Source organism: Rhinoraja longicauda, chromosome 16 (genome assembly GCF_053455715.1).
Source record: "Rhinoraja longicauda isolate Sanriku21f chromosome 16, sRhiLon1.1, whole genome shotgun sequence".
NCBI classification, from domain to species: Eukaryota; Metazoa; Chordata; class Chondrichthyes; order Rajiformes; family Arhynchobatidae; genus Rhinoraja; species Rhinoraja longicauda.
Window position 1 is genome coordinate 22404091 of NC_135968.1, and position 15568 is coordinate 22419658.

Genomic DNA, 15568 nt, shown 5'->3' on the forward strand with positions numbered 1-15568 from the left:
CACCGCTCACCCCGGCCTGGCCTCGCCGCGTAGCATGATGTTGACAGGGGATGGGGTGGGGAGGAGGGTAGCAGGGGAGGGGGAGTGGAGGAAGGGAGGGGGGTGAATGGGAGTGGGGATGAGGGGGGAGGGGAGGGGTGGGGGCAGAGTTGAGGGGAGGGGTGGGGGCAGAGTTGGGGGGAGGGGAGGGGTGGGGGCAGAGTTGGGGGGAGGGTAGGAGGGGGGAGACATGGATTTGGACATATTTTGCTGTTGAAGTCCACTGGAGCAAGTATGTCTTCAATGAAATTAGGTATGTGCAGTTTTAAATGAAACTCTTTCTTCATAACTTAGTCATACATTTTATGACCATTGTTCTTTTATTCAATACCAAGAGAATTGGGATGTGTAAGAAAAAGCAAAATAGAAAAAACAAAACAAAGCAATTTTTTCGTTGTGTTGTAAAAAGTATTTCTGTTCAATAACCTTTCTATAAATAGCAGAATATACTCATGATAGGCCTGACATTGTACGTGTAGTCCAAGAACTACAGACTGTTGGAAATAATAGTAGTTTTTCACACGTGAATGTAGCGCAACACATATGGGCATTTGGCGTGCATACTTTCTTTTGCTGAAAAGTTGCATTACGCACCATATTATGAATTTTGATGTAAGATTCTGAATTTTGGACATCAAAATTATGAAACTGTAAAATTAAATGTTGAGTGGTCTGCTTATAATTTCAATAGGATGCTTGTAAAATTTTATTTTTAAACTGTGATGGTGGTAAGTTATTACGACTAATATGTCTGGAGAGAGTCTTTCATTGGAGTTGTAAAATCATTGTGAAGGTAATAACACATACTAGACCAAGTGGAACATTGGGCCCAACCTCTCCTGCATTGGTGCAGCACCCTCTCCCCCCATCCCCTCCCCCTCCCCGCCACTCCTCCCCCTCCCCGCCACTCCTCCCCCTCCCCGCCACTCCTCCCCCTCCCCGCCACTCCTCCCCCTCCCCGCCACTCCTCCCCCTCCCCGCCACTCCTCCCCCTCCCCGCCACTCCTCCCCACTTCCCTCTCCTCCCCACTCACCTCCCACCTCCCCTCTCTCCCTTCCCCCCTCCCTCCTCCCTCACCCCCTCAACCCCCTCCCCCCCCAACTCCATTCCTCTCAACCCCCCTTATCCTCCCTCCCTCCACCCTCTCCCTCCCTAGGAGATAGATTTAAACTTTAAAATGTGAATAACTTAAAAAATATAACACTGATTTCAATGAAACTTCTTCCATTAGCACCAAAGGGACGACGGTGAGTAAGGTGGGCCTAAAATTGGCATGCTATCATGTACCGTTTTGGCTGTATTTCAGGAACAAACAAACTAGACTTTTAGTATATAGATTCATAACATGTATATTCACAGGTATATGAAAAATCTAAATCCGATACGCTATGTGTTTGCTAAAATTTACGCATGTGAAATTAATTGGACGCTAACTAGCTCTACTCCTTTCAATGAAAAAGAACACACGGTCTGAATGAATGAAAAAGGACACAATATCTGAGTTTTTTTTTTAATCCATCCTATTTTTATTAATAAAAATTCTCATCTGGAAGAATACTGAAGTGGTCATTGATGTTTTCTAATTGTAATCTGGATATAAAATCTGAGTTTATTGCAAATGGGTTTGAAGGTCTTGAATTTCCATAAGCTGCAACAGTGTCTTACTGTAAGACCTGAATTGTACCCATTCGCGAACTTAGCCGTTTTTGGTAGGTATTAAACAAGACTAATAAAGGATTCGGAACTTTAATCATCTGTTAGCGGCACTGATCTAGTTGCTGGTCAAAGTATTTGTATTGTGTATGTGTGTGTGTATGCGTGTGCACCTCCTAAAAATAAAATTAACCATTAAGTTGTGGCAGTATTGTTGGCATCTGCCAGTGTATCACAGCACTTGCATGCAATGCTCGGTTCACATTTGTTAGGAAGCTCTCTGTTAAATATACTGTCAACAATAATTCTGTTAGTCTTGTGTAAGGAAATTTAAAATTTTAATTAGATTTTGGCTTTCCACATCAGTTTACTCATTCATCCGTTTAAGAGATATAGATTTGTTTTAAAGTTTGACAATTTTTATAAATTACCTATGCAGTTTATCATTTATTGGCACAGAGGGTCGTTAAGTGACAGGCAGCATTGTTAAGTTAAAATTGACTTTTCAGTTGTGGAAGCGAATTAAAATAATGACGCAGTGAATCTATGCAAATATGAGTTTTTTAATATTGTTTAATTCTGTATAGTTTGCTGAGGGTTCCAATGTCCAGACGTGGTAGGCAAGGTACTTTCCCTCATGCTTATTGCTTGGCATCTGAGCCCACTATGTCTTCCTCCTCCATCCTCCATTGTCACCTGCTCATCTAGAAACTCTCCACCAAACATCTTATGGATCACAAACCCCTTTGATCCCCCAAATTCATAATCTTGGTTATAGACATTAACTTCTAACTTCACCAGAGATGCTTATATCCAAAAAACAAATTTAAAATAGAGACGTTCTGATTATTTTAATTGCATATCCAATTTCCCAAACCTAACCACTGAACATTTCCTGCCTCAATTACTTTCTACTAGCCTTGAATTTGTAGCAAAGTAGCACAAATAGAAGATGGTTGCATTGGCACTTGTATTGTTATAGTGGCGTTATGCTTGATTACTGATACAAACACAATTCTACCAGACCTTTTGTTCTTTTGGAAAACAAATTGAGGATTAGCTTCTTTGTAGAGTGCTCCGTGTTTACACCACCAAAGTTCAGAAACACTGTTTTGTTTTCTTAGTATTGGCTTTAAATTCCAATTTTAAATAAAATTAAACAACCAGTATTGCAAATATGGACTACACATGAAATTAAATTATGAAGATAGAACTGCACTCAAAATATTGTGAATAACTCCCATTTTTAATGTTGAACTTTTGACAAAAATACTGAATTTGTGATCATGGGAACAGTTCACAGGAGAATGTATTCTTCCATAACATTATCTGCCAAACTCTAGCATCTAATTCTATTGTTACATGTTTGATACTTGTGCCAATTATTCATATATATATATATGAACAATGCTGAAGTAAGGTGGGCCTAAAATTGTTGCGCCATCGTGTACCGTTTTGGCTGTATTTCGGGAACAACAGGCATATATATAAACTAACAAGGTGAGAGTTTTAGTAATATTTTAGGGGGGTTGAGGGGGCATGGAGTGGGTGAGTGATGGGGTGGGAGGGGATGAGGGGGGATGGAGTGGTTGAGGTGGGGATGGAGTGGGTGAGATGGGGGGGAGGGGAGGGTGCGAGACCGATGCAGGAGAGCTTTGGGCACAACGGATCCACCCTGTTCTTAATAACTAAAAATGCAGCTACATTGTTCAGCATGCCCATTTGTGATGTTAGAAATACACTAGAGTCTTCCTCTGTACAAATTGGGTCTCTGATATTCTGGACTTGGAGGAATATTAAGTTCTCTCTTGTGATAAGATTATTAATTTACTGTGCAGTTAATTGCAGTGAATGAAATACTGCTGAATGATTGTTAACTGATTTTGGAAGGAGTTGTAAAATGCTTTTCATCGTAGTTTTATGAGTCCTACCCAAAGCATGTTGGTTGGTGAGGGTTAATACGTTCCAAGCTATTAAGTTCTAAATGGTCTTTTGAAATGTGTTGAAGAGCAATCCTGTATATTAAAACCTTTCTCCACAGATTCCCCTCAGCTTGCCCCTCAAGCTATTTGTTTTCATGCAGTTTTCCATCTGGAGGGTGGGTCAGCACATTACGTAATTCCCCAAAGCTTCTGCAAGCAATGTTTTCCAGTATTTCAATGCCAGATTACATAATTTCAAGGAGAACACTGGACAGAATAAGTCTACTAAAAAAAATCATTACTCATAATGGCTCCGTTGAATGTTGCCCAATACAAAACCCAGATGTACAATGTTTTCTCTTCAAAATGGTAATTATTTCCTGCTGTAAATATCTTGTCACATTGCAATGTACCAGACCAAAAAATGTAAATCCAATTCCAATTTATTAGTTATTCTGAATTATAAATATAAAAGTTAAACTTCCCCCCCCCCCCACAACCTCAGACTTTAATTAAAAACAGACCTGAGTGTTTCCTACTTATTTCGTTCTTATTTTTGATTTAGAGAATCTGCAGTTGTTTGATTTTCTTCTCTGTACATTTTGCAGTATATATGCAATTGGTTTTCAGAATGCTAGAAATATCATAACTTGACAAAAAGTGCTGCTGACTTTGTTTTCCACGTACTTTCCCCTTCTTTGGAAGACCTAATCCAATCACTTAATGCAAATTGGTTTGTTTCGTACATCATTCTATTCCATCCCTAATTTGTCTCCATTCTCTTCCTTCCTCTCCTCCCCTCCCCCCCCCCACCAAGTGTTTCCCTTTACCACAATGTCCAAACTTGACCATCTTGACTTTTCCTTTCCTCTCCAATGTGTCATCCACACTCAATTACTATCATTTTTTGAATTGATCCTTTTGCATACATCTGCTCACTACCACGTTCCCTCGCCATTTAAACTCCCATAGTTGCTGTTTTATTGGCAAGTATTAATAAAGAGTTGGTGTCGATTTGTGGTGCTCCCTCTTGTGGTATGAACTTCGCCAGACAATGCTGCTTGAGCGAGTGTGTGAATGTTATGGAGACACTGTAGATTGACAGCAGCACAGAATCGTGGCAGCAAGAATGGGCAAGCAAAGAGTGTGATTTTCTTTTTAAACTATATGCACATTTTAAAGGTCTAAAGGCTTTTATATGCAGCACAGTACATTGTGCTCTGATTTGCATATTAAGCTGGTATTTTCTTGGCCACTGGTTTTTCACTACAGAATAGAGACTCGCACTTGACCTGTAAGATGTCACTGTTTTTGTACTGTGAATAAATTGTGGAATTTCCTGCATACTAGAAACCATAAAAGCTTTAAATGGTGATTTTCAGTGTGAAAAAATGACTGTAATTTAAGATTTGCTATTAAAAGGATACTTGCACTGGGAAGGTTAGCTCAGTCTTTCTGGAGTATTTAGTTCTGGTAAGAATCACATTTTTACAGCATTCCCTATATCTAAATGATAGATCTCTTGGGGTAACCATTTTCAATGAACAATTGGTGGAGCAGGACGCCTCTTGCAGTAACTGTAGGATTTATGTTTAACTTTTGTATTTAACTTTGCATCTGCAGTCAGGAAAATTTACTGTCCAGTTTCCACTTAAATAACTGCAAGCAACATTATGCTCGTCCTTTCTCATTAGCAAAATTCATCCCCATATTTTTCTTCCAGGCACCATATAGAGATTATATCTGGGTTTTTTTTTGCAGTGGATGAAAGCTGACAACACTGCAAATAGCAGTGGGACACCAATCAAGATAGAGGATCCTAATCAGTTTGTTCCACTAAATACTGATCCACGAGAGGTCCAAGATAAGAGAAACAAGGTTTGTAGATAATTAATGCACAAACCCTGTTTTTGAGTAGTACTTCATTGAAATATTTAAGTTTGATATTCCCATGTGTGTTAAGTTATGATAAATTCAGGCTTGTATTAAGTTGCTAAAATAGAAACAGAATTTTCTGGATTTATTTAGACAGCATCTATGGCGAGAAGAGTTGATGTTTTGGGTTAATATCCTTTCATCAAAATATGAATCACTGGAGTCTAACATTGATTAATTTTTGTTATAGATTGAATATCATTTTATTAGAGTATCAGTTAAAAAATTTCCCTAATTAATTACGAATCATTTTCCGAACGAAAGTATTAATATGAAATATTTGTAAGTGTGAAAGCATCACGATTTGCAAAGTTCCTTCCAAGTCTTAACCCATTTTGAAATACCGCTGCTGTTTTGTCATTGGATCAAAATCCCAGAGCTCCTTATCCACCAAACTTTCCCAAGAGTATTTAGGAGTAAAGGTAACAAAGCAGAATCGTCCATATCCCATTCGTGGAAAATTAAACTTTCGATTCAGTACCCTTACTGATTTCACCATATCAAATTTAGCTCATCCAATAACCCAGGTTTTGATTTGCCTCACAATTGACTTGCAGTTAAGATTGTCAAAAGCTGCTGTAACTGGAAATTTGATCTTAAGTAGCTTAGCTACATAATAGGCCAAGACTGAGAAAATGGGGGGTGTATTAAAGTTAATGCCTTCCCGTGCACAATAATCTATCTTGGTTTTATTCTTTTTAAATTACGTATTTTATCAACTGATATTTATTTAATATTAGTTGATAAAACTATTTCAACTAATATAGTTTTATTAGTTGATAAAGTTCCTGTATTTTGGAACTGGGTGATAATTGTGCACTATGAGAGGCTTACATTCGGTGCAGTTCCAATCATTCATGGTAAATTGTTTTTGTGAAACCCTTTGAACTTTTTATGATAGCATCACAGTTCTGCTCAGATTCAGATGGTTTTACTTGAAGGTAAAAAGAATCACGTGAAACTCTTTGATCAGATCAAAGCTGTTTAATGACATTTACAAAAGAGTCATGTTTCCTGCTGTACACAGCATGCCTGAACCAAGGGCTGACTCATTACTTTTGTTCCAGATTCGTGAACAGAATCGATATGACATGAAGACTGCGGGGCCACAGTCGCAATTACTGGCTGGCATTGATATTGAGAAGAAAGGCATCCCGGTACAGTTGCATCATATAGTTTAATTTGTAGTTTTGTCAGTTGTAATTTTCATGTTCATAAAGTTACCAATTAAGTCCCCTTCTAATTAAAACATCCACATTTAAAATGAGCCATAGCTTAGTTCAGCCAAAAAGGGATGGCCAGCATCCATTTGTATTAAAATCAGTAAGCCGAGTGCATTTGTTATTTTAATGCAGATTAGCCAAAACAAAGAGAAAACTTCAACTGTCCAGTGAATTTGTATCTTGTTAACTATCACAAATGAAACACATTAAATCCCTATTGAAAGAAACTTGGTAATATAGAATGTTGTTCGGCACTTGTTCTTGAGCAAGCCATTGACATATAGTTATAGTTTTGCAGTGTAATGGAGATTCCCAATTAGACCTACGTGGGCTTGAAAGTTCCTTCAACACAGTTGACATGGGTGTAGAGATGTAACATCAGTGCTGCTTGTTCTTAGAAATTCTCTCCCTCTTTCCTTCCTGCATTCTAGCTGCTTTATGTGAGCAAGCACCACTTTTTAATGTGGGTAGGCCAAACAGGAAGATCCAGTGCTGTGTGTCAATGTTGAAGCTCTACAGAGATGTTCTAAAAGTGTTTGAATCCAATTTTATGTCCATCACATGATCATTTGCATCTTCTCCAGTTGCAGTTGAAGGTACCTGGGGAGGGGGTGGTTTGGATGGGAAGGGATGAGTTAACCAGGGAGTTGCGAAGGGAACACTCTCTGGGAGGCGGAAAGGGGTGGAGATGGGGAAATGTAGCTAGTGGTGGGATCCCGTTGGAGGTGGCAGAAATTTCGGAGGATTATGTTGTATGCGACGGCTGATGGGGTGGAAGGTAAGGACTAGGGGGGCTCAGTCTCTGTTGCGACTAGGGGGAGGGGGAGCAAGGGCGGAGCTGCGGGGTACCGAGGAGACACGAGTGAGGGCCTCATTTATGATGGGAGAGGGGAACCCCCCTTCCCTAAAGAATGAGGATATCTCAAACGTTCTAGTATGGAACACCTCATCTTGGGCGCAGATGCGGTGTAGATGGACGAATTGGGGTAGAGTCTTTGCAGGAAGAAGAGTGGGAACAGATGTAGTCAAGATAGTTGTGGGAGTCAGTTGGTTTGTAATAGACGTCAGTCAATAGTCTATTTCTTGTAATGAAGACTGAGATCAAGAAAGGGGGGGAGGTGTCGGAGATGGTCCAAGTAAATTTGAGTGCAGGATGAAAATTGGTGAAGTTGATGAAGTCCATGAGTTCTGCATGGGTGCAGGAGGTAGCACTGATGCAGTCATCAATGTAATGGAGATAGAGTTTGGGGATAGGGCCAATGTACGCCTGGAACAGGGATTGTTCAACGTACCCATCAAAGAGGCTGGGGTAGCTGGGGCCCATGCCGGTGCCCGTAGCTACGCCTTGGACTTGGAGTAAGTGGGAGGAGTAAAAAGAGAAGTTGTTGAGGGTAAGGACCAACTCTGCTCGGCAGAGTACAGAGGTAGTAGATGGAAATTGGATGGTTCTGCGGTAGAGGAAGAAACTGAGGGCTTTAAGGCCTTTCTGGTGGGGGATGGAAGTGTAGAGTGACTGAACGAAATGGAAGTCCTCTTTTCATTTTGGTATCTGCTGTGTTGTTTTAGCATTGTTTTGCTTCAGATGTCCTTGTATGTTGTGGTGTTAATTATAACTCAACTGCCTCTGACAAACGTGCTTGAAGTTATTAATTTTTGACACTACGCCTAGTAAATCATATTCCCGCAGATGTATGTACTGTGACTGTGGTAATAAAAACTTAAATATTATAATGCTATTCACAAACGGGTTCTACCCAAAGTGCCACCTAGATGATCCATCTCTGTTTTCATCGCCAAGGCTAGTCTTCAGCTAATTAAAATCATTCCAAATGATGGGTTTAGAGGGATATGGGCCAAACTCGAGCAGGTGGGACTCGTGTAGGGCGTGGGCAAGTTGAGTAGAAGGGCCTGTTTCCATGCAGTATAACTCTATGACTCTATCTATGATAGCTAGACATTACTAATTTAGTTTATTGTCACGTGCACTGAAGTACTGTGAAAAGCTTTTTTTGTTGCTAAGAGCACTGGATACAGCAAAAGCTGTATCGTGCAACTCCTCCTCGTGAGGGTAATGTAGGACACAAGCAGTGCCCAGATTTCATGAGGGTTTTTTTCTCTTTCTGTAAGTCAGAAACATCAGTTTTCTATAGCTCTATAGTTAAATTTGCAAATTGCCTTCTCAAAGAAGGAAATTTGCAGTGAATTATTATCACAATTCACCAAGAACTAAAATTTCTAAATGAAATGCTGTGATTTATTTTGGGAATTATCTGGAGGGATAGAACTGAAAAGTTTAAAACCTTCCACTGTGATTGAAAGCTGAAGTTATTCATGTCAAAGTAATTCTGTGGCAGCTTACGCAACTGGAGATTGAAAGGATGAGTGAGCAGATGCCAGCAGGCCCACCAAACCCATTCAGTTACCTCAACGAGAATGAATTAGAGGAATACAAAAAGATGATAGAACGAAAACAGCAAGGATTGGATGGTAAGGCAATTTTGTCATTATGGTATCCAAATTAAAAGTTTGTCCAGAAACCTATGACTGCACAGTGTAAATGATTTTATTTTAATCTTCATAATCTGTGTGGGCAGGAAAATGTTGCTGTGTTAGAAACGGTGACCTGTGGTTGATAAGTCTAATGCCACATACAACTATTATTATTCTTGACTATTTACAGTGCTGGTTTATTTTAGGATTTCACCTCAAGTTCTGCACTGAATCTCAAGATTTACCAAGGAGTGGCTTTGTCAATAATGGCTCACACTCCCCATCGGAGTTCTGCTTCTCACAGCATTGATTCCTCTCGTATTCTTGACGGTAGTGATGTGTTTTAACTGCTGATTCTCTCCTCATTGAACCAAATGAGTTTCCATAAAATGATGTTATGAATTTAATATGTTGTGATTGAGTTGTAGGATCTTACTTTTCAGGTGTATTTCCTTCATTCTGAATTCTGTCATATCTCCCAGGCATGTGCTGGTGAGGGTTGTTTCGTAGATGATTAAATTAAAAAAGGTAATTTGCAATGACGTACTCTGTCTATATTTCACATGATAAGTATGTCTCATGTTATGGTGACACAAGAAATTGCGGGTGCTAGAATCTTGAGCAAAAGAAGTGTTGGTGGAACTCAGCAGGCAGCATCTGTGAATAGACATTTGGCATTCTCAGATGTCTAATGTTATGCTCCTACTCACTCCCTCCCTCCCCTCACAGTCTCTTCCCCTCCTCTTTCTCCCCCTCCTCTTCCTCATTTCTCTCTGCAACCCATCACCCTCAAGCAGAGAAATTAGCACTAGGTAAAGATATATGCACAATTTTCACTCGCATGATAAACAACCACAAGGATGTTGTAATTAAAGTCTGCTGGCTCCCCTGGAATAATAACTAACATTAGTTAACCATCACAGGGACTAAATGTTCTTACTAATTTTGTGTGAAATTCTTAACATCTTAATGTTCTGTGCTTTGTGATTGAAGAAACACCGAATAGTTGGTCAGTAATAAACTGCTGGACAATCTACCTCCATTCCGTTTTAGATATGTTTCATAGTTGATTCAGCTTCACTCATTTTACATGAAATTAATCCTATTGTTATTTAGTTATAAAGCTAACAAATTATTTTAGTTTGTACTAAAAAGCATGAAATCTTTGTAAAGCATGTAGAATTTTAACATTAAAAGGGGAAAAAATACTAACTCTTCCCCTACAGATACTGAACATGAATTAACATCAGATGATGGTTCTGCGTTATCACCAACTCAATCCCCACACGCCTTACCAGCAGAATTGGAAGGTGGGACATTTCAACTCTTTTTCTTTTGTCATTTGCTTTCCCAGATATTGATATGCCTGTACAAATTTCTAGTCCCACTTCTACAACATACACCAGTTAGAAATCTTTGGGGAAATTACATATTTTGTGTCTGTTGAAAATACCTTGGAAATCATTTATTTGATGTAGAGATCCATGGAATAGGTAAGGTGGTTTAACATGCACCATGTATGTGGTTGTGCCACTGATGCAGCAAGCTTTATTAATATGGCTCTTCGCTGTAGCTGTATGACAATAGCCATAAGAATAAAGGGGAGGCCATTTAAAACTGAGGTGAGAAGAAACTTTTTCACCCACATTGGAATTCTCTGCCACAAAAGGCAATGGAGGCCAATTCACTGGATGAATTTAAAAGAGAGTTTGATAGAGCTCTAGGGGCTAGTGGAATCAAGGGATATGGGGAGAAGGCAGACACAGGTTACTGATTGTGGATTTTCAGCCATGATCACAATGAATGGTGGTGCTGGCTCGAAGGGCCAAATGGCCTCCTCCAGCACCTATTTTCTATATTTCTATCTGAAGTTCTTTCAGAAGACCTTTGCCAAATAAAATGACTCAACTTGCCAAAGAAAATAAGTTGCTTGGTTAAATGACCAAACACTGGCCAAAAAGATGGTATTTAAGATGTTTTGGAGGAAATTGGCAGATCTTAAGGTATACCTTAATTGGGGGGAAAACTCCTAGAGCTCGGGTCCTTGAGAGTTGAAGGCAGGCTGCAAATGGAACAATTATTATCAGGAGTCCAAAATAGAGGTTATAGGAGAGGGGTAGTTACAGCAATAGGAAAGGCTGAGGCCATAGAGAGTTGAAAACAAGATGGGGAATTTTAAATGCGAAATGTTGCTTATCCATGAGATTTAGCTCAAGCAACAGTGTAAGGTGGAAATGAGACAGTAGACACTTAGGACAATCAAGTTACAGATAAAATGACGGAGCAGACCAGTGAAATACCTTGGAAATCATTTATTTGATGTAGAGATCCATGGAATAGGTAAGGTGGTTTAACATGCATTGAAATCAAATCGGAGCTCGGAAAGGTATGGCTAAGAATTTCCGTTCCAGTGATCTGAGGATTGGTAGAGTTAAGTTGAATGTGGAGGGTGGGAAATGGGCAGTTTTATTGATATGGAGATGTAATTTGACTTGATCTTGAGTTCAGATAAAATAACAAAGTGACAGGCAGACTGGTTCTAGTTCAGACAGTTGTGGGTAAGGCAGACTTGGCTAAGAAACTGATTTAGGAAGAAATAGAAGCAGGATTAGGCCATAGTACCCTTCCAGCCCGCACTGCCGTTCACTGACGATGATGGCCAAACAGAACTTGGTATGTCCACTTTTCTGCCTTCTCCCCATAATCTCTGATTCCCATATACATTCCCATATATCACGTCTTTCTTTTCTGGCCAATGACTTGGCTTCCAGAGTTCTTGGAAATTTTCAAAGATTCTTGAGGATCTTTGTTCCATGGATCTAGATTCCTTTACGAGGAATAGATCATCTCAACATTTAACACCTCATGGTCTTCAGAATTTTCTGTTTCAGTAAGATTCTGTTTCATAAGATGATCAAGAATGATAAAGAAATGGATCATTCTTGTGAAGCCCAAATAATAGAGGGTTTCAACCACAATCAGCCGAATGAACTTTAATGAATTGTCTCCAATACAAGTATATCCTTCAAATAAAGAGGCCAGAACTATTAAGTATGCCAGGAACAGTTGTAATAAGGTCAGTTGATGAAGAGTTACTGGCAATCTTAAATGAAAACCGAGAATGTACCTGTGGAAAGGGAAATGGTTAACATTTCAGGTCAGAGATCTAATCTGTTTTTATTTTGTACATAAGCACATAAAGTATAAAATACCATTTGTGAGGGGGGGGGGGGGGGGAGAAACATTTCACTCGCCTTCCTAATACTTGTACCTGGACACAACTTTTGTGTTTTATGTACGTAGCAACCAGTGCACTCTTACAGCAATATCCTGTCTGTTTACACAATATTATTTTTTGTCATTGTAAGGGAGCCTAAAACTAGAGGGCATAGCTTTCGGGTGAGAGAGAAAATCTTTAAAGGGGACCCCTGAGGGCAAGCTTTTCATACAAATGGTGGTGGATATACAGAATAAGCTGCCAGAGGAAGTGGTAGAGGCAGGTAAAGTTACAACATTGAAAATACGTTTTGGACAAATTCATGCATAAGAGGGGCTTAGACAGATCTGGGTAATGTAGGTAAATGGGACTAGCTTCAGGAAGGCATCTTGGATAAGTTAGTCCAGGTGTAAAACTCTGCCTGTATCTGCCAAAGATTTGCCTGCCCACTTTATCTATATCTCTTTGCCAGATATGGAGGTTGAATGGTCATGGTTTAGAGGGTTGAGAATAAATTGTAGGTCTTACAAAAACCATGAACTATTGGGGGACATGCAAGGAGAGAAGTATTCTGATTTACCTACAGTCATGTAGTCTGCTTAATTATAGCCAAAAAATTATGTTTGCTGCCCAGCCTGCTCCTTGGATGACAACTACATGTTAAAAATTATTTTTTATGAATTTTGATTTTCTATTAAACTGCTCAGAATTCTAAGACAACTTTAATTGTATTTATGTTTTATTTGTAAAGTGTACTTAACTGTTTTTCATTAATAATGATTCTGCCTCAGATAATACTCCGCCAGCAGTAGTAGTGAATGGAGGGAAGGAAGACGGACAAGCTTTTGCAGAAGACGTGACAAAGCGCATTAGCCAGTTGACAACTGGCACTGTGGAGAGCGTGGAGATTACCATCAAGTCAACTGAAAAAGTGGATCTGAATGCCAGTGACGCCCTTTCACCTGAGGGATCTCCTTCGAAATCTCCATCGAAAAAGAAAAAGAAATTCCGCACGCCATCATTCCTGAAAAAGAACAAAAAGAGAGAGAAGGTGGAAGCATAATGATGAATTTGCAGGGATGTTCTGCAATTAAAATGCTGGTCAGATTAATGTCGGTTTTAACATGCTGATATGTTCAACTAAATGTGCTAAACATCTTTTGACTGCACTGACCAAGAATGAATGAAAACGGCACAAAAGGGGTTTAAATCTAGCATTGAAATATTATTGCAAGTTTCTTTCGCAACTAACCTTTTGCCAAAATGAAATCACATTCTAGTTAATTCTAGACCTGGAACAGTTATATAGTGGAATTGATTTTAATCTTTAAATGAAACTCATCTCAGTAAGTCCGCCAAAGTGTGGAAATTTTATACATTTAGACAGATAATTTAATCCATGACGGAAAACTTTCTAAATTTTTTAATACAATGAAATAAATGTTACAAGCATGCTATATAAGGGTTTAATGAAAAATAAATGACTAAAACTGCCTGACTCAAGTATACCTGGGAAAGTCTGGGCATGTTGTGGTTCTGATATTAATGGGCTAGATTATACAAAACTGGACTCGTGTCAATAGTATCTTTTGTTCTCTTTTTAAAAAAAACGATACTGCACTTTTGGTATACTTAATTTACTAGTAACTAAAACATGCGTGAATCCATGAGGTAACCAAATGAAGGTGAAATAATGCTACCAAAAAGGGAAAGGCATGTGTGCAGCTGGCGTAATTATGGGAAAAGGATTGAGTTGTGATGAATGGAAAGTGGTAAATAGGCAATTGACGTTTTGTTTTTGAAAGTGTGGTTCAACTTGTAGCATAAAAGAAAAAAAGGCATGAAAATAATGTTTTAAATGCATGATCTAGAAGAATTAAGCTAGAACACAACAACGACCTGGTGCTAGCCTGCTCCTTGAATCATGTCACTTTTAATTGACCCATTTGTTCCTCTCATTCCTCCCTTAAATCTCAAGATGCCAAGTAATATTGCAAACATTGTTTGCCTGGGTCCACATCTTGAATAAGTATCCATGTGGCTCTTGATTGGCAATCAGTAGTTGGCCATGAAGTTGACTGTACTGACTTGCCCATCGAATAGCCAACAGGTAGTATAAGAAAATAACTGCAGATGCTGGTACAAATCGATTTATTCACAAAATGCTGGAGTAACTCAGCAGGTCAGGCAGCATCTCGGGAGAGAAGGAATGGGTGACGTTTCGGGTCGAGACCCTTCTTCAGACTGAAGAAGGGTCTCGACCCGAAACGTCACCCATTCCTTCTCTCCCGAGATGCTGCCTGACCTGCTGAGTTACTCCAGCATTTTGTGAATAAATCGAATAGCCAACAGGGTTTGGTCTTGTGCCATGTGTTCGTTGACACTTTATCTCTCCTGGAAGATGATTAGTTTCCCCAGTGTACGATTGGTTTTTAATGTGAATGACAAATTTTAAGTTCATTTTTGTTACAGTTGTGAATTTATTCTGCAATGTTAGTGACCACACTGAGATTTAAGTAGTGTTTTCCCAAGAAACCCTTTTTTTTAATATAAAGAAATTCTACTGGGATAGCTATCTAATTGTCATGGGAAACATCCTCTAGAATTGATCTTTCACATTTTATGTAAAAATTATCTTTCACGTTATATGTTCTCTTGTGCAGTACTTGTAATGCATTTACTACAAAGTGTTTTCTTGTGTAAAATATGCAGTGGGAAACGATAAGATCATGTTCAAAGACTGAGAAATCGATCGATGATGTGCACATTTAAAAAGTGACCAGATTTGTGATTACAATTAAACTTGCTATATACTGATGACTTCCATGGATCCATGTCCTTCTGAACAAAATGCCAACATTGGAATAAGTAATTGTATTTTACATTTGAACTTTTGCTGCAGAATGACAATATGATATTTTTATAAGCATAAGAGACTGAAACGTTGATCTCTATATTGTTTCTCCATTTATAACGACCTTATCTGTTCTCTGACGAAGATGGGTTTACCAGATGAATAGACTTCTGTTACTAATTCTTCTGCAACTAAATATTTTCATGGTAGTTCTGTCAGGAGAAGGACCTAATA

The 15568-nt window shown here is 39.0% G+C and overlaps 1 protein-coding gene across 4 annotated transcripts in view; it reads left to right on the forward strand.

Moving 5' to 3' along the window:
- The window catches only part of add3a (adducin 3 (gamma) a), a 138394-nt gene extending 123694 nt beyond the window's left edge, over window positions 1–14700 (forward strand). For 3 of the 4 annotated variants that reach the window (XM_078413403.1, XM_078413402.1, XM_078413404.1), the window contains exons 11-15: window positions 5377–5493; window positions 6618–6707; window positions 9128–9260; window positions 10490–10573; window positions 13272–14700. In XM_078413403.1, the coding sequence (XP_078269529.1) occupies window positions 5377–5493; window positions 6618–6707; window positions 9128–9260; window positions 10490–10573; window positions 13272–13543 (696 nt within the window). In that variant the 3' untranslated portion in view covers window positions 13544–14700. The remainder of the gene's footprint in view (window positions 1–5376; window positions 5494–6617; window positions 6708–9127; window positions 9261–10489; window positions 10574–13271) is intronic. The other variant, XM_078413405.1, reaches the window with a different exon arrangement.
- The last annotated feature ends 868 nt before the right edge of the window (window positions 14701–15568 follow it).